The sequence below is a fragment of the Lagopus leucura genome, unplaced genomic scaffold, assembly GCF_019238085.1.
Source record: "Lagopus leucura isolate 7727_CA_CO unplaced genomic scaffold, USGS_WTPT01 Super-Scaffold_100002, whole genome shotgun sequence".
NCBI classification, from domain to species: domain Eukaryota; kingdom Metazoa; phylum Chordata; class Aves; order Galliformes; family Phasianidae; genus Lagopus; species Lagopus leucura.
In genome coordinates, this window is record NW_024962263.1 from 45993942 (window position 1) to 46017188 (window position 23247).

The 23247-nt window shown below is 36.9% G+C and overlaps 1 protein-coding gene across 1 annotated transcript in view; it reads left to right on the forward strand.

Annotated features, from left to right (window-relative positions):
• The window catches only part of LAMA3 (laminin subunit alpha 3), a 112747-nt gene that overhangs the window by 45674 nt on the left and 43826 nt on the right, over window positions 1-23247 (forward strand). The window contains exons 21-38 of the mRNA XM_042869575.1: window positions 565-664; window positions 1447-1603; window positions 4886-5018; window positions 6377-6519; window positions 7861-7961; window positions 8071-8221; window positions 9598-9758; window positions 11597-11705; window positions 12592-12689; window positions 14381-14546; window positions 15002-15128; window positions 15213-15352; window positions 15748-15863; window positions 16395-16606; window positions 17444-17648; window positions 20939-21083; window positions 21830-21970; window positions 22448-22612. Of these exons, the coding sequence (XP_042725509.1) occupies window positions 565-664; window positions 1447-1603; window positions 4886-5018; window positions 6377-6519; window positions 7861-7961; window positions 8071-8221; window positions 9598-9758; window positions 11597-11705; window positions 12592-12689; window positions 14381-14546; window positions 15002-15128; window positions 15213-15352; window positions 15748-15863; window positions 16395-16606; window positions 17444-17648; window positions 20939-21083; window positions 21830-21970; window positions 22448-22612 (2570 nt within the window). The remainder of the gene's footprint in view (window positions 1-564; window positions 665-1446; window positions 1604-4885; window positions 5019-6376; window positions 6520-7860; window positions 7962-8070; window positions 8222-9597; window positions 9759-11596; window positions 11706-12591; window positions 12690-14380; window positions 14547-15001; window positions 15129-15212; window positions 15353-15747; window positions 15864-16394; window positions 16607-17443; window positions 17649-20938; window positions 21084-21829; window positions 21971-22447; window positions 22613-23247) is intronic.

Here is a 23247-nt window from a genome sequence, read left to right on the forward strand (position 1 = left end):
ACTTGTTCCTTAGTATGATATACTATGCCTCATTATTAGAGGTGTCCTTCACTTCTTGCCAGAAGTCCTGTCTCCTGCATCAAGTCATTCAGTGCTTTTCAGTATTGGTTAAAAATGTGTATATGCACGTATGATTTTGTTATGTTGTGGTACTAGATTCTGAAAAATGAACTTCTTTCTCCTTTTGTAAGCTAGATGTTCTTTTAAATAATCAATCACCCTGATTTTAACACAGAAATTCTTGCTTGTTAGCAAAACATTTGAATGGCTGTTCTACACAACTGTGGTTCAGCATTTAATAAATGTGGCTTTTTATTTGTGATTTAAAAATAAAATAGTGGTCTAATGTTACAAGCAGAAAAAAAGAAAACAGCATTAAAAGTGAGAAGCCAGAAATAATTGCAGTTTATCTGTGGGTGATTTGATTTGAGGAGGGTCTAAAGGGCTCTGGAAGGAGGAAATGAGTTGATAGTAGTGGTTAATTAGAGGAAGTGAGGTGTGTTTTCTGGTAAATTTTACCATTTTTTCTTATCAGATATTTGGCTTCTGTTCTTTACCTGGCAGGCTGTCAGTGTGATGTCGGAGGATCCATCAGCTCTGTGTGTGCTGAACCCTTGGGTGCCTGCCAGTGCAGAGAGCATGTTGTGGGGAAGGCCTGTCAGGAGTGAGTCTGACTGTAGCAAACAGCTTATGCTTCAGAATAGTTCATTTGAAACTGCACATCAGTTCTTTGCTAGCTTTTCACACAAGGTTGTAAGTTTATTGATAAATAAGCTGGTAAATTGTTGTATGCTACTCATTTTGTCTGACAGTTTTCTTCTTTTGCCTTATTAAGATTTTTTAAACTTGGTTTTCTTAAATAACCAATGCAAGTTTTGCAGTCACAGTGCATATATATCAATGTATCTGTATCTATCAACAGCTATATAAAAAGGTATAGCTGTAAAAGCTCCCGATAAGGGAATTTTCATTCATTTTTATTAACTCCTATCAGGATTCCTCAGTGATCGATCAATCATTTCCCTTCATTTTTTTTATTCTTATAGTTGTAGACCACACAATGATTGGTAATTCTTTCAAATTATCATGGTGGTTGCATGGAGTTTTCTTGCCAAAACATGTTGGAAGTAAGAGTGATACTCAACTGACAAATTACAAGGAAATGCCATAAATTCATCAGGCACTGTTAGCTTAAATAGTGGTGAAATGAAAAATCATTTCAGAATGAATTTGTTTTAGCTACTGAGTGACATGGTTTAGGTGCATTACTTAACGTATCCTTACTTCCAAGTTAATATTAAAGGTTCAATTAGTGGTTATATTTGTATTTTACACTGGTAGAAATACCTAAACTGACAATGAGAGCAAACATGAAGATTCAGAGGAAAGAAAAGTTTAAAGTTTCCTTGAAAATTTAACTTTTTTTTTCTCCCTTCTTCTTGGAAGACCCGAGAAAAACTATTTTTTCCCTGATCTGCACCACATGAAGTTTGAGATTGAAGATGGTACTACAGTCAAGGGAAAGGAAATTCGGTTTGGCTACGATCCTGAGGAATTTCCTAGCTTCAGTTGGAGAGGATATGCCCGGATGTCTGCTATACAAGTAAGGTGGTATTTCACTCTATGCTTTTGGGTGAGAACATAGATGTATGATATGTATTCCCCCATTGTACTACTTTGTGTGCGCAAGGTCATGAGCAAAACTGAAGAAAGGACAGGATCTCACTGATCTGAACATTTTGGCACTCTGTCACTGTTTCAATTATTAACTGTTCATGTTATCTAAAGTTGATTGTTGCTAGTGCAAATGTGTTCTTTAGCAGTGTCATTTGAGAGTTGGTTTGGGGTTGTGTTTTTTTTTCTTCTTGAGATGCATTTTGATGTAGGTTTAAACCAAAGAACTAGTAGATTTAAAGTATTAACTGCAGGAATTGGTATCATTATGACGACAGCCAAAACAGCAGAAGATTGACATTTGGCTAAATCACTTGGATTACAGAGATCCATAGGAGTCTGAATCCATGAGATTTTCATCACAGAGGCAATGACAAAGCCTTCACACTTGTGCCTCGTGTTGACAAGGAAGAGAAATTTTCCAACTTCATGAGGAATTTACCTTTCCATTACAGCAAACAGGAAAATGTGTGAGTCAGTAAAACAAGATGAGAGCAGCAGCTCTCACTGGCAACATTTTGTCTCTTGACAGTCTAGAAATAAACAACAACAGAGGGAATAAGTACATTGCTAGAAGAAAATCAGCAAAATTTAATTGTATGAGGACCTGTTCGTGGACTGAATTGCTAAGCAAGTGTACCAGGACTTTAAAACAGTAGATTTGAGCAATATGGAACAATATTTGATGGAATCAAATGGATTCCATCAAATGGAGTTTTTTCATTGTAGTCTCGAAGTAATACTCTGCTGTGTGTAGTACTCTGCTGATGAGATTTTTCAGTCCTCAGTTATAATTGTATTCAGCCTCTGTAAGCTGTCTGAAGACAGATGGGCCACTCCAGACAGGCATGAGTACATAGCCATTGTGCAAGCTGACTGGTTTTCTTTCTATTATTCTTTTTTTCATTCTTTCTTTTTCTTTTATTCCAGAACCTCCTTTGTGTCTGGAGTTGTTGGTTTTGGTTTTTTTTTTTTTTTTTTTTTTTTTTTGTTTGTTTGTTTGTTTTTTGTTTTTTTGACTCTTCAGAATTATTTCACTTTCACAAATGAAGGCAACTGCTCAGCAGCTGTGATTTCTTAACTTCTGCTTTCTAACTTGGAGGCTTTTTGTGTTTCATGTCCATCTGGCATTTTGTGAAGAAGTAGTGAGCAGTTTCTAATCTTGCTGGTAGCATACATTACTTTGCTCCCCTGAATAAAGCATTTCAAGTCATATAACTAATTGCCATATCTAGGCACTCCACAGTTAGATCCTTGCATAAATAGTTGTATGTTGGTCATTTCAAGGGACTTTCAGAATTTTGGCATAGCTTGTCTGTGTCTTACTGAAATATTCTTGATATTTATTTTCTGAAAGATCAATAGCATTACAATATCTGTCACACAAAATTCTAATGTAAAAACTTTTTGTGAAGCTAATTTTTTTTCTGAAGTGAATAGCCTGTGGATGGTACACAGTGCTGCTATGCTGCATCCATGCTGCTGATATGGGTATTTCATTATAGACTGAGAAGCTGAGAGCTGTAACAAGATTTTAAAGCACTGCCAAGAAATACCTAAGTCTGTGGCAGAGTTCAAAGAATAATTTTTCACCATTTCCTGCTTTTGCTTGAAGCCAAGAACTGACGTGTATTTCTCCCTCATTGCTCATGTATGTCAGTTTTCTTTCTTCACCTGTGTCTTCTAGATATTCCACAAAAGCTTAGGAACCCTTTTGTTAAACTTTCTGAGGCATGCTTATTTCTTTCACCTTTTCTTTTTTATTTCTATCTATTTTAAAGTGTTCCTTCGGTGCCTGTCTTATCCTTCAACAGTCATTCTTCTCCATTTAAAACAACAGTTGTAAAACCTTCCCCCGCGTTTGTTTTCTCTCCTGATCTGCAGTTACTGATATTTTGTCCATCTAACCTTTGTAGATCTCGCATCCCTGTCATCTATTGTATGTCTGTCTTTGCTTTCTGCTTTGCTATTTAAAAAGTGGAGATATCTGTGATGATCAGAATCATACAGAGCTGGCACTGTAACAGTTTTAGCAGGAAGAGAAAATTTATGCTCCCTTTGGAAAGGTATAGAATTTGGAAAACCTCTGTGCTTTTGGAGATAGAGAATCAGCCGCAGTTGTGGGAAGGTTGACATACCAGAAGTGTCTTGAAATGGGATGCTGAGTGGGTTATGATGGTGGGAGTTGGATTGTGATGGGGGCTTTATAATTTAAGATGAAAAAAAGAAACCAAACTCTTGAGAATGCACCAAGCATTTTTTTTATTTTCTTATTTTTTTTTATTTTTTTGTCTGCCAGCAGCATTTGAACAATTCTTTGCTGACTCTGTTCTAAATAATGGGAGCTGTGTGAATTCGGTCTCCTGTGAGCTCAATGCCAGACCAGGGTTGATGAGACCATATAGTTCCAGAGATGTCAGTTCAGCCTCATGGCAAAACAGTCATGGTATCACATATCTAAGATGCTGAGTGATGTGGTGGTAGAGGACTAGAAGAAGTTGCAGTATCAGTCTGAAATGTCTGCATGCTGCGGAGCATCGTGTATGATCTCAAAGTAAAGTCTATTCCCTTAATGCCACATGTTGCAGAGGCATTGTCACATAATGCAGAGGCAGGGAGAATTCCAGTAAAACACTGCCCTTGTTTCAAGGTGTAATATCAGCATACATGCTAGCTAAGTTATTCTGTATCTTTCTGGGTAAGCTATTAGTCAACAAGAGTTTTTACAGGAGGTTTAGTTCCATATTCTTTTGTAAGCTGCCTGAGCCTTCCTTTTCTGTTATAGAGTTGTCTTTGCCAAATGGTTTTTCTTTCTCTGGGTGCTAGTAACAAATAATATACTTTCCTTTCCTCCTTTTTCTCTTTCTTTTTATTTTTCCCAGCCAGAGGTGGTTGTGACTGTCACTGTGGCTTCCCCTAAGCTCTTCCACCTAGTCCTCCGCTATGTCAACCTGGGTTCAAAAAGCTCTAAAGGAAAGATTTCAGTTGCTGAGGGAAAACATTTTGGCACTAATTATACTTGTAAGTGAATTAATTTTCTCATTAGGCTTACCTGTCTTCATCTGTTGTACGCAGCACTGTCAGTCTTGTAGGTACTTGTCTGCATGTGCATTTTTCTTGTAGGCAATCAGTATGGTGCTTGCATGGCTTCTAACTGTTCTTCTGTTTAGCACTTTATGGCTGTTTTTGTTTATTAACTTCAATTTTTCAGAACGAAGTGAGGATATCTTTGAATGTGGAAAAATCAAACCTCTCCTTATTTCGCATTGTCCTGAGATATATTAACCCTGGAGGTGAATCATTATCTGGCCGCATATCTGCTTGTCAAACTCGGCCTGAAGCAGGTAGGTACGACTCAACAGCACAGCAGCAGATCAGATACATGACAGATCAGAGAAGCCATTTCAAGATACTACTAATTCAAATTTGTATTGTCACTTAAAATGCATTGCTTTTAACGGTGTCAGTGCTTCTGTGCTTTTCCTAATATATTTTGCTGTAACTGATGTGGCTACGTTTGCATGAAACTTCTGCTTGCAGTGGGAATCAACTTTTGTTTTTTAAAAGTTTACCAAATTTGGTACTTTCAGTTCTGTCCTCGAAAGCTCTGAACTGTGTGTTTTTAGGAAGATTTCAGATAAAGGATAACAGCACTTGATTTAGTTGCCTTTAATATTTCAGTTTAAAAGTAGTTTCTCCCTTCCTGCCATGAATAATACTTATTTCATGATGAACCCTATCAATCAAGTTAGTTCTGTTTACAGACCTCAACAACATGTGATGACAACGTGTGCTCTGGTAAAAGATAAGTACTCCATATCCTTTGAATGGCAGAGGCATTCCAAGTCTGCATTCAGGATTATCTTGTATTATGCCTAGCATTATCAACCTGCTGAGAATCAGTGGAATTTAGTCACAGTTCCTCTCAGTAGTTTGGAGAGGACAGATCTGAAGACAGATCTGAAGTCAGGTACCACTCATTAGATTAGAAGCAGCTTCATAGTCAAGTCTGGCTTACGTTGCCTGGCAGACAAGGGAACCTGCTTTAAATAAAGCTTTTGTCTGTGTCTTGGAGCTTCCAAGAGGAAACCTTTTGCTATCCATAACATTTTAGGTGCTTTTGAGAACCTCTGGTATCTAAAATATGCAGCAGAAATTTGTATAACAGGCCTTGTGTCTGTCAGTAATAGTGGGAGATAGAGGGTAAGAAAACATTTCAGAATATTGCAAAACTGGCTATTATAAGGGAAAAAGCTCTTTACTATGAGAGTGGTAAGTTGCTGGAGCAGGCTGCCCAGAGTGGTTGTAGATACTCTGTCCCTGGAGATGTTCAAGGCCAGGTTGGATGGGGCCCTGGACAGCCTGGTCTAATATTAGATACGGAGGTTGGCAGCCCTGCCTGTGGCAGGGGGGTTGGAGCTTTTGATGATCCTTGAATTCCCTTCCAACCTAAGGTGTTCTATGATTCTATGAAAAAGTTTGCTTTTCTGAACCAATTTTCTCAAGACTAATGAGAGTGAAGATTACAATAATTGCATAATTCTGTTATTTACTGTGTGCAGTTATTAATATGTATTAATAGAAGAGCATTGATAAGCTCCTACCGGACCAGGTATAATATATGTAATAATAAATCTAGAGCAATAAGCAGCTAGAGACATTTTACAGTCTTTTATTTTTATTTATTTATTTCTGCTTGCAGGTGCTTCTCAGAGCAAAGAGTTTGTCTTCCCACCCAGCAAGGAGCCAGCTTTTGTCATGATCCCAGGAAAAAACTCCACAGAGTCTTTCTCACTGGTTTCAGGCACGTGGACTGTCAGTATAATAGCAGAAGAAGTTCTCTTGGTAAGAAAGCAATTGAGGAAAACAAGTGGTTGAAGACTGTCATGATTCTGTAATTATTTGCCAGAAAGAAGTCTGGAAGCAATTGAAATCCAGCATTAGTGAAAGGAGTACAGTGGCACGATTACCTTCAGACTCTTACTCCTTTTTCTTTTTTTTTCTTTTTTTTTTGTTTTGTCCTCTGACTTTTATCTGCTCTAATTTTTCATGTACTTACAGGCTTTCAGTCTATCCAAAATACGTACCTTCAAAGGATGAAGCAGTATTAATATATGCAACTGGTTGAGCATAAAAGCTCATATAAATTTTTAATTCTTACATATCAGGTGTCATATTTAAAGCTTTGCTACAGATGCTCAAGTTGTTAGTTTTCTAACAAAAATTCATCAGAAAAATATTAAATGGTGATTAAATGGTGATGCTAATTAGAAGGTGATTTTCTAAATGTTTTTAATGCTTCTTCCACACACTTAAAAGTTTTCTGTGAAAGCAGTTCTGGGAAATTCCTGTTTAATAAATAAATTAATAATTGCGGTGATCGTTTGTGATCCGACATCTTTAAGTTTGTTCGTAAAGATACCACACTGAAATTCATGTGTGTATTTTATAGAGTTAACAAATACCCACTATCTTTAGTCATCATCCCTGAGGCTCTGTTAAATTTATGCAATATTGTGTAAAATGTTACTAAAAAGCTTGCATGCATATTTCTTACTGAAAGTGACAGTACTGTTGTGCCTGTTTTTTTTTAATAATACCTTTGAAAAGGAATTTGTTAATGATCTTAGCCCAGAATGTTTTCACACACACACACGCGCAAAGTTTTTATAAGTTAGCTTAAATATGTTTTTATTGGAAAGGCAGAGCAAAAACAAGCCAGCACGTCTTACCAACACACAAAGCACATCTTAAATAGATTAAGCAACTGGATCATTGGGGTTATAAACCAAGATCAACCTTGAGTTAGAAGATATGTGTTTCAGAGCTAACTCTTAAGTAGAAGAGGCTTTTAGTTTCCAAGGCTCTGGGCTTGATGTGTCCTGTAAGGTGGTGGGGATATGGTGGGGAAGCTCTTTTATGAACACCATCCTGTACAATATGTGATGAAATAGTGGCTGCAGAGTTTCACTGCTCACAGAGCTGTGCCTTTCCCCCATCTCTGTGAAGATACAAATAGAGTTAACAAAAGATAAGTAACAACAAAAGCATGTGTCTTGCAGATAGACTCTCCATAAAATTTGTTTATGTAGTTGGTTTTGTGCATTGCTACGTTGTGAAAGTCTGGAGATGTTTCTTCTGTATTTTTCTGCATGGTCTTGCAGTTGTTGTATTCTTTGTTTTTAGGATTACATGGTGCTGTTACCTAGAGATTATTATGAAGCATCCATCTTGCAGATCCAAGTTACAGAGCCTTGCACCTATTCAGGACATGTTCCAACAGAGAAGTCAGTATATATGCTGGAAAATAAACCATTGTGTTGGATCATATTGTTATTATCCCACTGCAACTGAAAGCAATAATAATGATGTGTTCTGTTTTTTGTTTTGTGTAAGCTGCTTGCTCTATCAGCATTTGCCATTGGGCAAATTTTCCTGTGTCCTTGCTTCAGAGGCACTATATTTCAGTCATGGTGGAAGACATAGAATGCCTGTCCGACAGCCAACTCCTGATCAACCAGTGATGTCACATATCAGTGGAAGTGAGGTTAGATTCCTGCATGCTAATTGCAGTCCCATCTGCACTATTAACTATAAAACTACTGGATTAAAACAGTTGCAGATTCATGGCTTAGGATTTGCAGATCTTTAACTCATCCCTACAGCAGACTCTGTGTTAAGTTCTAAATTTTTATAGATTTTAAAAGATTAATATAGGCACATCTATAACCTTGACCAGAGTAGATGTTTCACTCTGACATAACTGTCTTATTAAATAAAAATCTCTGTGTTTCAGGCGTACTGTGTTGTTCAGCATACTGCTTAATTATAGTAGAAATTGCAAAAGGATTTGTCATCAGTGACTCTTAATCTTTTTTTTTTTTTTTTTTTTTTTTTCCTTAAATAGCTATAATTATGTAAAATTTTTACTTCATTTAAAAAGCAGGCAGAAGATAGTATGCCACTCCTGTAGGTCCATCGGAAGAGAAACATGTTTTATGAAATTGAAAATTATACTAGAAACATGTTTAGTTTGGGAAAAAAAAAAAAAAAAAAGAAAGAAAGAAAACATTTTATTGTGTGATAATTACATGTAGAGTGATGATTATGTCCTCTATTACTGTGGTATTAGCTTTTAAAAACACCAAGTACAACAAGGATACTTATGTGCCACAGGCCCTGGTGCTTGTTTGCAACTACTGGTAATTTCAGTGAAGTCAGGATGGCTGTTGACAGAATTATTTGCTTGCTTAAATGCTCATAGCTTCAGGACATTGAGAAAAAAGCATCTTAAATTTGAATTGTATGGCCAAATGTAACAAAATACTGCAACCACAGCACTTTCCATTCAACTACTTTGGAGTATTTTCTGTAAAATATTACTTTAAGCAACTTGCAGAGATGAACTAACAGAAAAAATAGTTTTTTCAGAAAGTGGCAATGGCTACGTGGAGAAGATGCTTTCAGTCTTCATAGGGAATCAGTACACAGTACTTCAGAAGTAGGAATTATGTTCATGGAAATGTTTATTTAGCAGATAATTAGAGTTCACTTTTATTTGTTTTTAAAGATAGGCTAGAGATGAGAATGACAATTTATTAGCACCTTTAGAATTTCCTCACTGGTAAATTCTACTGTTGATAACAGAAATAATAAGCCTCAGCTTATCTTGCAGATCTGCTGTTATCTTCCCAGAACTGTGAAATGACAGCTGTTTCCTGAATTTGATTGACTCTCATTAGTATACAAAGTGATAATTTATAAGCACTACTTCTATTCTGTTGGATTGTCCTTTGCTGTGACAGTACTAGGTTGGCTCTAGACTAATGCTGATTGGTTAGGTTGGAGGACAGGAAAAGGGAGCTTCCTGCAAGAAAAAAAATGAAGAATCTAAAGACTTTTTTTCAACATTGCTTGACCTAGGTCAATTTACAGATGACCATAAATGTTCCTCAAGTTGGTCGCTATGTTCTTGTTTTTGAATACATCAATGAAGATGATCAGTTATACACTGCTGAGGTAGCAGTAAATAGTCCTGGACCTATCACAGAAGGCAGAGTGAGAATATACAGTTGCAAATACAGGTGAGAACTTCCAAGTTAAATACTAAATGGTTAAGCAACCATTCAGTATATAATTATACCTTTTATATTTTGGAATCCATTGTGCTATATACGTTGTTCAAATATTGGATTGACTAAAAAGCAAATACGTGATTGTCTGGGTATTGTATACATTTTTAAGTCTGTGCAGTCAGCACATTAAATATTGCTGCTGCTTTAGTGAACTTTTTCTGTACAAAGAGATTTTTTATATACGCTTAAATCTTTATAAATTATGAATCTTGGGGTCCAGTAGCAGGGCATCCAACAGCTCTGTTGGCAGCAGATGTCTGCAGTATTTATACTTGTTTAGTTAAAAGCAGTCTGAGGGTTTGGACTATAATAAAAAGTAGCAGTCAGTATTACAAGGGTGTTCCCACTGTTGTAACTAGATTTTTTTGAAGCAGATGTATAAATGTTTCTCTGAGTTTCTGAGTGTAGCCATCCTTTGGCTGTTGGGCTGTAGGCAAGGTTGTAAGCCATATGCTGATTTATCCTTGTTGACTGCTGAGATTACTGGAGATGTTTCAGAGATTTTGTCTGTCCTGGTGAGATTGTCCTCAACACTTGAGCAATTCAGAATATGACTCAAATGTGATACTGCAAGTGTCTGTGCCCCTGGGAGTGTGAGGAGACTGCTGCCATGCATCACTTTTTCTTGTCAGCCAAATTTTGGACAGATTGGAGGCTTGAGGCTGTTTAGGATGAAACTGCCCAGTAGGAAAAAATTGTTTTCATCAGCATATTTGTGATACAGAGCAGAGCTATGTGAAGCAGTGACCTTGCAAGGTTATTGCTAGACAAAGTTCTTATTTTAGCCTGTTGTGTAATACTTTGAGCCCCCAAACACTTTTTATAGAGCTTCAATTTTATTGCTTTTATAGCAAACATCTCTTATGGGCTTATTTTGATCTTACTCGTTAGTGTATCTGTTACACTAAGAGATTAGTCATGGAAAAAAAAACAACAAAGAAAGCCTTTGCTACTTAAATGTAGCAATGCAGTAAATCCCTTCTGCTGCCATTCTACATTAAGCTAATAGTCACGTTGCAAGTAAATTGCTGTGTCATCTTTCCTGAGCAGAAAGATGTGTGTCCCTTCTGTTAGAAAATGAAACAGTTGAACCACAATGAAGTCCATGCACATCAGAGAAACTTGAGAAATCACAAGTAAAGTGTGTCAGGCCTTGCTCAAAGGGAACTGTTTCCACTTCTGTAAGGCTGTAGGAGTCCTGCTCCCTCAATGAGGCAGGGTTCCAAGCCTCTAGCAAGACTCTTCTTAGTAAGTGTCTGTCTTTACCGAAGATCTAGAGCTAAATGAAGGTAGTCAGTAAGAGACACAGACTAGCAATTTTTCACTTGCATTGAGGAGAATCTCAGAGAACAGTTTCATAAAATCAAGAATTGCGCAGGTGCCATTGAGTGGATAATAGCTGCTAGTCCACACAATCAACAACGTGTAGTGATATGAAAGCAGAGGATGGTACATTCTGGTACCTCAAGGAGCACAGACCGGGTACTGGATGTTAATTACATGCCATGTAACATCTGCAGACAGCATGTAAGTATGTTTCAGCATCAGAGCTGAGGTGTGGAGGTTTGAACTCTGTGTAGATCAGCCTAAAAAGGACAAGCATCATTTTATAGGTGGTGCTTCCTTTGTGAGGATGCTGTTACCAGTGGCCAGCCACAGTTGTTACTTACAATCCAGCAGAATGACCGGGCACCAGTGGTGAGGCTAGCTAGGCAGCTGAGCTAGGCAATAGAATAAACAGCATGGCCTTGCCAAGAGGCTCATTTTAATCCTGTTTTCTGTCTCAGTTTCCTTTGTCGTAGTGTTGTTGTTGATGATAGGAATCGCATTGCAGCTTATGACCTTCTAGCAGATACAAAGATACATTTTAAGGCATCATCAATTAATTTTCTTCTGGTAAGTTTTCATTTACTTTTCTCTTTTGTAATCCTTATTCCCCAAGCAGATATGCATATGATTCTATGATTCTTCTTATGTTCATATGTTCTGTGAAAGCATGTAATTTAGGTGCTTGAAGATGTTGGTTTATATATACACAGAGAATACTGAGTCAGGCAAGAAAGGCAAATTCCTGTTTATATTCTGTATCACCAAGAGTATTCCCCCCTCTCTTATTTCAGAGAGGCTTTATTTCAGTGCCCTTCTGTTTTCCATATGCAGAGTTTAAATTAAAAACTTCTGGTAGTTTTTTCTTCTTCTTTTTTTTTTTTTTTTTCCCTAATCCTCAAAATCTATCTGAGAGTTTCCCAAGTCTCTTAGTTTCAGATAATAAACAAATTCATTTTAGAAACGACAGAACTTTGAAATGCTTGGAATAAAAAGCCTTCGCTGCCATCTTTTGGTCCACGCCAGAAATACGTTTTTCTGGACACTGATTTTTTTTCCTAACTGTTTCTGTTTCAGAAACATGAAGACGGTTGAAGTCCAGAGTTAGGATTAAGTTATAAACACACAAGTAGTTTCATAGAAATGTTATGAAGAAAGCATTATATCAGTTATTAATCCTTTCTGGAGGCAGTGTTCAGTGTGAATAAATACCATTTGAACTATATGTTAACTCCCTGCAGCAGTTGCTGTGCTAATGTGATCCATATCCAGAAGTTGTTGATACTATCAGGCTATATATCTAAGTATGGAGGTTTTATACTAAGAATATCTTTATTTTTATTTCTAAAATGCAGCAGTATTTTTCTGAATAACTTACTTCGAGATTGGTTTGAATATTCTCCTGATATATAGGAAATACCTGTTATTTACAATACTAACTGTGCTTATTTTTCAGCACAAAGTTTGTATTATACCAGCTGAAGAATTTTCATTAGAATATGTGAATCCTAAAGTGCACTGCATAGCTGTTTATAGGAGCACTCATGAAAGAAGGTAGTGTAACTGTTCTGCTTTTTTATGCTTTCTGGAAGATATCGTGAAAGGGAGACTTTTTAATTTCATTCTTTTTAATGAACCTTTGCTCAGTGACTAAAAGTTGGCTCATAAGCCACTTTTACAAGGTAGAATTAGTAAAAAAGTTGAAATGTTGTTAATTCTGGCCTTTTCCTTGCCTATCTGAACTACTGAGTGCTAGTGCACTAGAAAACAAAAGTATTTCATTTGCTGTCCAATGTGGTAAGTGTCCAAGTTCAAAAAACATTTCAGCTCCTGTTAGTCTTGCCTGCATGTCCCTAGTGATTTGAGTCTTAAGCCTTTTTTCTGATTGATCTGACAATGAGGAGAGCCTCAAAGTAAAAGTGAATATTATTTGCAAGACTTCAGAGGCAGAAAGTGACTAAGTGGCTAGGTCTGCTAGTTTTCCAGATGGTAATTCCTAATATAATGGCTGAATTGAAATAGAAAACAGAAAAACCTGGATAGCAAATTGGATAAAAGTATGCAACTGTACTTGGCTTGCCAGCCTGCTTCTGTTCAGTCTTACAAATGAGAGTAGCTTTCTAATATGGAATGTACTTGTCCTGGCATGATAGGAATTTTGCATTCCTAGGCGATATATACACCAAGTAAAATGGGGGAAAAAAGCTGGATGTAAAACATGATTTAAAATAAAACTAATGTAGATATATATAACTTGTTTTTTTTTTAGTCTCTTTATTATCTATATTCTTATCTAATCTTATCTATGTTATTATAGTCTCTTCTATATTTGCATATTTTGCTATATGTTTCTGTTCCATTTTTTAAGACCAATACCTGGCATAATTTTTGCTCTCCTCAAAGTGTTTAGTGTTCACCAACTTGAAAGATGCAGAATCTTGGCTCAGTTTAATAGTATTAGAAGCAGATGTTGCACATGGTTTCCTGCACAAGCCTGGCAAATAGATCTCAATCTCAGAACTGGAACACAGTTGGCATTCCAGTTCCTTGTCTGTCCTGAACAAAGAGTTATCATTTTCTTCTGAGTACCTACAAGAATTGAACACCAGCATGAAACCCTCAAATAACATTTTCTCCTGAAGTTTTGTAAAACATTTATCTCAATCAAATTATTAAGAACTGAGTGTACCAAGTAAAAATTGGTTAAACACAACAGTGGATGAATTGGGATGCTTTCAAGCAGCACTATTTTGGCTTCGGTTCTACAAATATTTTGCGTACATACTTAACTTTTAAGTACATAAGTAGTCCCACTGGCTTTGGTGGGAAAACTTACATTTTTAAAGGTCATACCTACATAAATATTTGTAGAACTGAGAACTCGGTGTTAGCACAGACTCTGCTGAAGGCAACTAACAGCATCATATAATATTTTTTTTAAATTATATTTTAAAACTCTTGGTTTCCTTAGAAAACTATTGATAACTGTTTAGTTTATGGAAATTTTGAGTAAATAAAATCAGTCCACATACATTTTCCCCTTTGTAAGTTAGCTCTGTACCTATTGCTTTCATTTACTTTCTGACCATGACCATAAAATTCCAAAGAGTAACAGTGGTTACTATTGCATTGTTAACTGTATTACATTCTACCATGTTAACTTCTGGGATTTAAATGCATTTTCTTTCATGGTGCTGAAGGAATGTTCCCAACCCCAAGAGTAATTTATATTATTCTGTTTTTAGTGTAACATGCATTCCCTCAGTGTATGAAACTCCACCAGCAACTTTGATTTTGGATGCATTTGGGGATGGGAAAATCTCTGAAGGACAAAGAAATATACTTCATCATCCACTGAGTGCCCCTTTATCTTCTGACAAAGTTGATGGAGTCACCTTGACATCATTACAGGTAGTTCATATTTTGGAACTACTGTTTCTAAAGTCACAAATGATGTTCTTAGAAAATTTCTTTAGATGAAGCATTCTAAGAAAATAAAAACTAAATGAAGTGATCAAAATAATATTGCAGACTGAGTAAGCCACAAAGATAATATACCAGAAGAGAAAAAATGTGCCAGTTTCTTTCTAAACCTATACTAAACTGTAAACCTACTAAACTGTAGTCTTGGAAACTACAGAAGTGCATTATATGTGCTTGACATGTTAACAAGTAGGAGCATGTGGATGTAATGCTGTAGCCTTTGAAGTTATTGTTGACTTCCTGAGAAATGCCAAGTCCCCTCTTTACTGTTGCAGCTAGGAGATATATAGAAAAATATATATATTATATATATAGAAAAGTTGATAAAAACAAGAATATTTCACAAAAGAAATGTACTACTAGAGCTGTTCTTGCTTCTGCAGAACCAGGTAACCATGACTGGCAGAGTGCCCCGCTTGGGCAAATATGTATTTGTGGTACATTTTTATCAGCCAGCACATTCAACATTCCCTGTACACGTGCATGTGAATGCAGGACATGTGTGGTCAGGTAGGAATCCAAATTTAATCTAACTCCTTTCTCTTCTCAGCATTTTGACATACTGGTCATTGTTTGGCATTACACTTCTTCCAGGTTCCTTTAATGCTTCATTCTGCCCTCATTCTTCTGGCTGTCGGGATCAGGTGATTGCAGAAAACCAAATTGAGCTTGACATTTCTGAACCTGAAGTCTCTGTTACAGTTATGATACCTGACAGAAGAATGCTGGTTTTGGTGAGTTTACTACGTAAGTGTACTTGAAAATACTCTTGCAACTTCACCAGCCATTTAGAGATAGGTACAAGGATGAAAACTAACAAGGAAGTATTTGATTTTTTTATATAGTGTTTCAAATTGTTAGGATCTTGTACGCTGCTTTTAAGTTTCTAAAATATCATGCATTGCTTTTGTTGTAGGCTGATTTTAGAGTAAATTTGAGGAGGAGGGTGGGGATACTGCTTCCGAGTATGTTTTCCTACCTTTTTGTTAAAATGTGATATTTTGGGGGGACAATCCAGTACTCATAAAGAAGTAACATTAAAAAATATAAATGCCTCAGCTTTTTGTGTGTGGGTTTTTGTTTTTTTTTTTTCCCCTGAAATGTACAATTCAGCTTTTTCTGTTTTAAGGAAAGTGTCTTAGTTGTTCCAGCAGATAACTACAGTTACAAAATTCTTGACAAAAAGACCATGGACAAGTCATTTGATTTTATTACCCAGTGCGGAGGAAACAGTTTCCACATCGAGTAAGCATCACTTCCTAAAAATCTGGGCATTTGAAGCTGGTATTTAATATTATTTTCACTTCTTATTAAAGAAAAATGAGTAAAAACTTAATCCCTTTGCTGTGTTAAAATGCTTTTCATGGCTTATGCTGGCTCATTAATATTGCATGAATCATTTTTCCATGACTTTCTATTGTAAATGAAATGTAAAGGTAACTTTATTACTCACAGGATGGAAGAGGAAAATCTATGTCATCTTTCTGTCTTTGGTATTTCCATCTTTGGTATTTTGCTTGGCCTGCTGAACTAATATGACTAATGTACATACTTTGAAAAAATCTCTTACCTACTCTTACCTACTCTTACCTATCTACATAATGATCAAAATCATTTACTACTAATATAATTAATGTAAGTATGTCCTTGCACGCTATCCTTGTTTCAAAGACTTGTTTGAAAGATAGGATCATAATTTACAGAACCACTGCAAAGTATTCTGATAGCAATTTCCAAGTTGCAATACTGACAAAACTTATATTTCAACTTAAACAGCCCAGAAAGATCATCAGCCTTTTGTAAGGATTCTGCAAGATCACTTGTGGTGTTCTACAACAATGGAGCAGTGCCATGTAATTGCCATAGCGAAGGTTCCATGAGCCCCACCTGCAGCCCTCTGGGAGGACAGTGCATTTGCAGACCTAACGTCATTGGGCGTCAGTGCAGCAGATGCCAGACTGGCTACTATGGATTTCCATTCTGCAAGTGTAAGTACATGCTCTGGCTTATTCAGTACTTGAGAAGACCTTAGTTATTTAGTTCTCTCATTTCATTGCATGGGCACCACACCTTCACTCTTTTTTACAGAGCAGCCTGGTTGAGTCATCTTAGATTTAGCATAGCTTTCAGTTTGATGCAGAGATAAACTCATTCCCTGTAAGTGCACATAGTTCACAATGAAATGTGTCTTCATGTGAATTATCTGATCAGGACTTACAATTTTACTGGTTAAAATCCGTATTGCTTCTCAGTTAAGTTGATTTTTCTGCACTGACTGCTTAGTAGTTGCTGTGTTAACACTACTGTATCTCAATTTACACCTTCAAGATTTTCCATGGATAATCAAGGACACATAGCATTCTTAATTCCTCTCATTGTGATATTGTTCTTAATAACATCAACAGATCTGTAGATCATGCCCCTAGTCCTCATCTGCCTTCCATATATGATTCTCTGTTAATATTGCTTTGTAGAAGTGATCATCTTGAAACCAAAACTATTAATTGTTTAATACTTGACAGTTTGGGGAAGTTTGAATTCAAGCGACCAATCCATGAAAAAGAGCCAGGGTCTCAAGCTACTCTTTGGAGCTACAGTTACAGTCACATAATCATGTTCCATGGCCTTGGCTGATCTCACTCTCATATCATCATAATAGCTGGAGTTGAATAAGCCACTTAATAATAAACCACCTAAAGTTTGAAAAGTGTGAAAGAGAGAAAAGAAAAAATGTAGCTTGTGTTTGTTTTATATTAAGATTTTATAAGAATTTATCATTGTAAATTGAGATGTGATTGATTTGTAGAATGTTTTCTTTGACATAGTATGCAACTGTGGGCAGCGTCTTTGTGATGACTTAACTGGCAAGTGCATTTGCCCTCCTCGAACTGTGAAACCGAAATGTGAAGTGTGCGAGAAACATCACTTTGGCTATCACCCTCTTGCTGGCTGCGAGAGCTGCAATTGTTCAGAAAGAGGAGTTGTTAATGCAGCAAGACCAGAATGTGAAAAAAACAAGGGGCAATGCAAGTAAGTTTGAATTATGTGCATTATACATGATGTATGAGTTGTTTGCTTCACTATTCTTTTTGGGCATGTGGAGAGTGTGGGAGGATACAGGGAACTTTTACAATGATTAACAGAAATAGGAGCGATGTTTGACAATAGGTAGAAGTCAGCTGTTACAGGGATACATGCATTCCTCTGTAGAAATCTGTTTTGTGCGAGTAACTAATGGCGGCATTTGAGATACCCAGGCATGCATTTTGTTTGCTGGGGATGCGTCATGTAAGCTTATTCAGTGCCCGGATAGCAGTTCACCACAGACTGGAACTCTGACATATTATGGTGTATGTTATCTCTCAAATTCTTAAAAAATCTGACATTCCACAGCCTAAAGTGTGGGTTTAAAATCCAGTAATGTTTTTAAGGACTGTAAAACTCATGTGTTTGCATTGCAGTGAATTTTTAAGAGCTTAAAATAGATGCTGTGTGTATGGAAAATATCGCACATTTGGAATTGCTTTATTATGCCTTCTATATGATATGGTTATTTTTATGTATCTTGGTATGCTGAGGTAAAATATTTTCCTCTATGTATCCTGTTGTTTATATTGTCTAAATTAAGTAAAGCATACATTCATAATTGCAGGGAAGCCTCTTAAATTCAGATGCTGTCAGTATTAGTATAGTTGAACATTTCTGTTTATTTCCTTGGGGGAGATAAACAGAAAACATACATGTGTGAGAGCCAATAGGTTGCATAAGGCTGAATTTGATACAGTTTAATTGGATTGGATATGCTTTTGCAGAGTCCTAATGAAGAAATATAGTCTTTCCTACTCTGCCATTAGTCCCATGTATACGACAGAGAATACTCACTTTCAGAATTCATATTGGAGTTTTATATTATTTCCTGAAATTGAACTATTTTTTCATGTCTGTTGATTTTGCATGAACTGAATAATTGTTTTATCCCGATGACGAAACAGGAAACTGTTTTCGTAGATAGAAATCAAAATCAGGATTGAAGTGTAGCATATATGGAACAGACTGCCCAGGGAGGTGGTAGAGTCACTGTCCCTGGAGGTGTGTATGGATAGAGTAGGTGTAGTACTTAGGGACATGCTTAGGGGGCAATATTTGGTGGTAAATGGACAGTTGGACTAGATGATTTTAGAGGCCTTTTCCAACCTTTATTATTCTTTTATATTCTGCACTGCTACACTTTAATCTGATGGGACTCTGCTTTCATTTCCCCCCATAACTTATTCTTACACAGGCAACAAAGCTGTACAAAAATAGATCAAATCATTCGGTCAAATAAAATCTAATACTTTAAAGATAGGGCTTAGCACATTTCTGCTTGAGTAAAGCTGAGGATAATTTCTGCAGAAATAGATTTTCTTTTTCAGTGAAAAGCTGTATTGCCTGATTGTAATGATGATATCTCTAACATGCAGCCTGTGACATAAATGAGATGACAGCTTACCTGTTAAAAAAATATATGTATTCTAAAGCAAAATCTCACATTCGGCAAATATTTTTGAACTGATCTGGAAGTATAAAGCCAGCTAAGGCATTCTGATTAATACTTTTCCTTCTGTGGATTACATGAAGTTCAAAGTCCCCATCTAACTCCAGTTATTTATGCGTAGGGGGTAATGCATTCAGAGAGACTCTGAGAAACCTTACCCATTGTTTGGCGAACTGAGTAATTGTTTTTGTATTTTACATGAAGTGCAGTCTACCTCGTCCACACACTTAACTGTTTGTTTCCATGTTTGTAGTGTAGCGCATGTATAAATTCGGTGCAGAAAACCAAAGGAAACTCCATCAAATCTCTGATTGTTATAAGAGTGATGTTGTCACAACCAAAACATAAAGATGGTGGTGGTGATGGAAGACATACTTTATAAGTGGGAATTTACTGTCTTGAAATCTTTAGGCTATTAAGGGCAGATTACTGGAATAAGCAAGTTAGTATAAACAGAAGGAAGAACTTCATCGCTCTTATCAGTCTGTAAAAGTTTGTCCCAAAGGCAGGAGGAAGGCTGTCACAGAAAGATATTTTAGGTTTTCTCAAGCCTTGTTTTTGTAGTTTGGTGTCTTTTGCATAATGTACACTTCACTCAAGTAAATCCTTGAAAAGAGGGCCCACAAAAACTAAGGCCAAGTGCAAAGTGTTGAACTTAAGTCAGGTACAAGTACAGACTAGGAGATGAGAGTAACCCTATGGATAAGAACTTAGGGGTGCTAGAGGAGGAAAAGCTAGACATAAGCCAGCAGTGTCCTCTTGCAGCCTGGAAGGCAAACTGTATCTGGGGCTGCATCAAAAGAAGGGTGGACAGCAGGGAGAGAGATGATTGTCCCCCTCTACTTGGCTCTTGCAAGGCCCCATCTGGAGCACAGTATCCCAGCCTGGGGCTCCCAGTAAAAGCAGCATGTAGAGCTGTTGGGACAGGTCCAAAGGAGGGCCATGAAGATGATCAGAGGGCTGGAGCACCTCTCTTATGAAGAAAGGTTGAATGAGTTGGGATTGTTTACTTTGTAGAAGTGAGGGCTCTGGGAAGACCTCATTGCAATTGTCCAGTACTTGAAAGAAGCTTACAAACAGGAAGAAAACTGAGTTTTTATGCATGTAGATAGTAATAGGACAAGGGAGAGTGAATTAGATTAGATCTTAGAAAGAAATTCTTTGCTCAGAGAACACAAAGGCACTGGAAGAGGTTGCCCGAGGAGGTTGTGGATGCCTCATCCCTGGAGGCATTCAAGGCAAGGCTTGATGGGTTCCTGGGCAGTTTGATCTTATTGGTTGGCAATCCAATAAGTAATCAAAATATCCCTTGTGAACAGTTGCAAACTAACACAAGACTTGTGTCAAGTTGATGTCTCCATAATTATTCATAAGACTGGGATTCTCCACATTTTTGTTAGCAGGTGAGTGCCTTGGGAAATGCCCAGTCACATCCTCCAGCTGTAAATCTCCCAGGTGCTCTTATCTGTATACAATATTCATGTTTCACTCTTTGCTGTATAGAGTAGCTCTGGGATGCAAACACTGATTTGCTGCAGAATTCTAATTCCATTGTGAGCTTTTATATCTTTCAAAATCGAATCCATAATTTCCATGACCACTATAAAATGTTGCAGTTCTTCTCACCATTCCACTGAGAGCAGTACTAATCTGCTGCTGTTTCTTCATGAAACTCAAAGTTTTTTCACAGACATGCGTTTGCCTCAAAAAGCCACCAGCCTCCCACTTTCTGTTCCTGCCTCTCTTGTTGATTCCTTCCTGCATGTTTCTTTGTTTGATAAAGATGCAAACCAGGAATAAGAGGACGGCAGTGTGATCAGTGTGCTCCAGGTACTTACGGTTTCCCAAACTGCATACCATGTAATTGTAACAGAGATGGAACAGAACCAGATGTTTGTGATCCTCGAACAGGAATTTGTCTCTGCAAGGTCAGATAAATCAAATTATTTCTGCACTCATAGGCATTGTTTGCACATCAGTGGTTATTTCAGATTTAATGGTGAATAGTGTGTGTTGATCATTAAGAATTAAATTCGGCTGTAGAAAGGCACAGCTTGTATGTGCAGATTATCTGCATTTATTTAAATGAGTTCAGTATCTGTTGGTTTTACAGTTCATCTCAGTTTTTACAGGATGTTACAGCAATACAACGAAGATGTTCATTGATTTACTGAAGCAGTCTGTACCCTGCACAGATCTGCTCTATGTATCTGCATCTCAGCTTTTGGATGTTAACCAGGTCCCAGGCTTTTTTTAGCTATATTATGTCAGTTGACATTTCACTACAGCATTGTATCCAGGAAATCTTCCTTTGTTCTGATTTGCATAATTAGATATGATAAATGTGAACTTTCACAAGTGACCTTTTATATTGTAGGTTTCAAAAAGCCAGCAGGAGGGTTTTGGCAGGGAAGTTACCAGCTGTCTCTGACTAATAGGTATTATTCAGCAGTTAACTTTACAGACTGTGAAGACAGCTCATGACTAAGATAGTCTCAAATCAGTCAGTTCTATTTGTATTTGGAATATGGGATATACAGACAATCACATTCATTTTTCCACGCACTTAAATAAATATTCTTTCAGAAGATTTGTTTTATGTGCAGGAGATTTTGGGGGCCTTACCAAAATCAAAAGGAAAACTCTGAGAATTCTTTCAACCATGCCTTAACAGGAGAATGTTGAAGGTGCAGAATGTGATATTTGCCGACCCGGATCGTTTTACCTGGACCCTTCTAATCCCAGGGGATGCACCACTTGTTTTTGTTTTGGGGTAACAAGCAGCTGTCGCAGCACAAATCGCCATCGAACCAAGGTGTATTTGATATTTTTTTTCTTTGCTGTCATGAACCTACATTTATTCCATTATGGAAATGCCAGATTTCTTCTGAAATTGCAAATATTTTTTATTAGTTGTGAAGGATGAGAAATGTTCTGTAAGCAATGGTGCAGATTTGGTGCAGCATGATTAAATCTTAGGTGTAGTCTGAATGTGTCTGTTAGTTGAAATGACCCTCTTTTGTAGCAAACTTGAATTGATGTTTAGAAGATTTCATCTGATGGTTACTGAAGACTGTTCTTGAAAACCTATCTATCTGCTCATCTTACTACTCTGAGATGTTCTGGTAGATAGGCGTTATATCTTCTTTTCCCTAGCATAATAATAAATAACAGGTTGTATAGTCCTTAATGAAACGAGAGCCAAAGTCTAAACAATTTTCCCCCTGTTATAGTGTTAATTAAGCTTAATAGAAGATGAAACAAACTTTTATTTCCTTTGATATATTTTCAGTTTGTGGACATGAGAAATTGGCGCTTGGAGGCAGTGGATGAAAATATTGACATTCCTGTCACTTTCAATCCAGTCAGTAATAGCGTGGTGGCTGATGTTCAAGAATTGCCTGCTTCAGTGCATAGTTTGTACTGGAAAGCACCAACATCTTACCTGGGAGAGAAGGTAAATGACACACAACTCCACTGTTTTAATAAACTGTTCTTTGGTTCACTTTTGTTTGTGTGTGTGCCAGCATTGTTGATATAGAGTCTCTTTGTATTCCTTGGATGCTCTTCTCTCTCTCCTCACTAGATTCTTATCTGCCTTTCCTGAAATGCCAGCAATCATAACATGTGACTTCTGAGTAGAAGGTTGTGTAAAGCATGATAAGGAACTGTGGTTTGGAGAGCTGGTACCTTAAGGTACTTCCCTGAAATTCAGAACACACAGAGATTGCCAGTGCCATAATATTCTTTAGATTCCCTAGAGTGTACATGTGCAACCCACTGATTTTATGTTTTTGTTGCCCTCTTTTTTTTTATATTTTAATAAAAATAATAATAATAAAAAGATTTTTTTACTTATGGATGTTAACTATATTATAATTTGTACATGACTCAGGACAATTCCTCTTCACTCAATGCAGCCTAGGCAAGCCAGAATGCTGGACACCCATACCCTAGAGTAATCCTCTCCTGGGCAGACTTCCAAAAGAATAAAAGCTCAGCAAAGAATAAAATACTCAGTAGCCAACAAGAAAAAAAAAGTAAAAAAGAAAAAAAAAAAGAAAAAAAAAAAAAAACCAAGAAAAAAAAAAA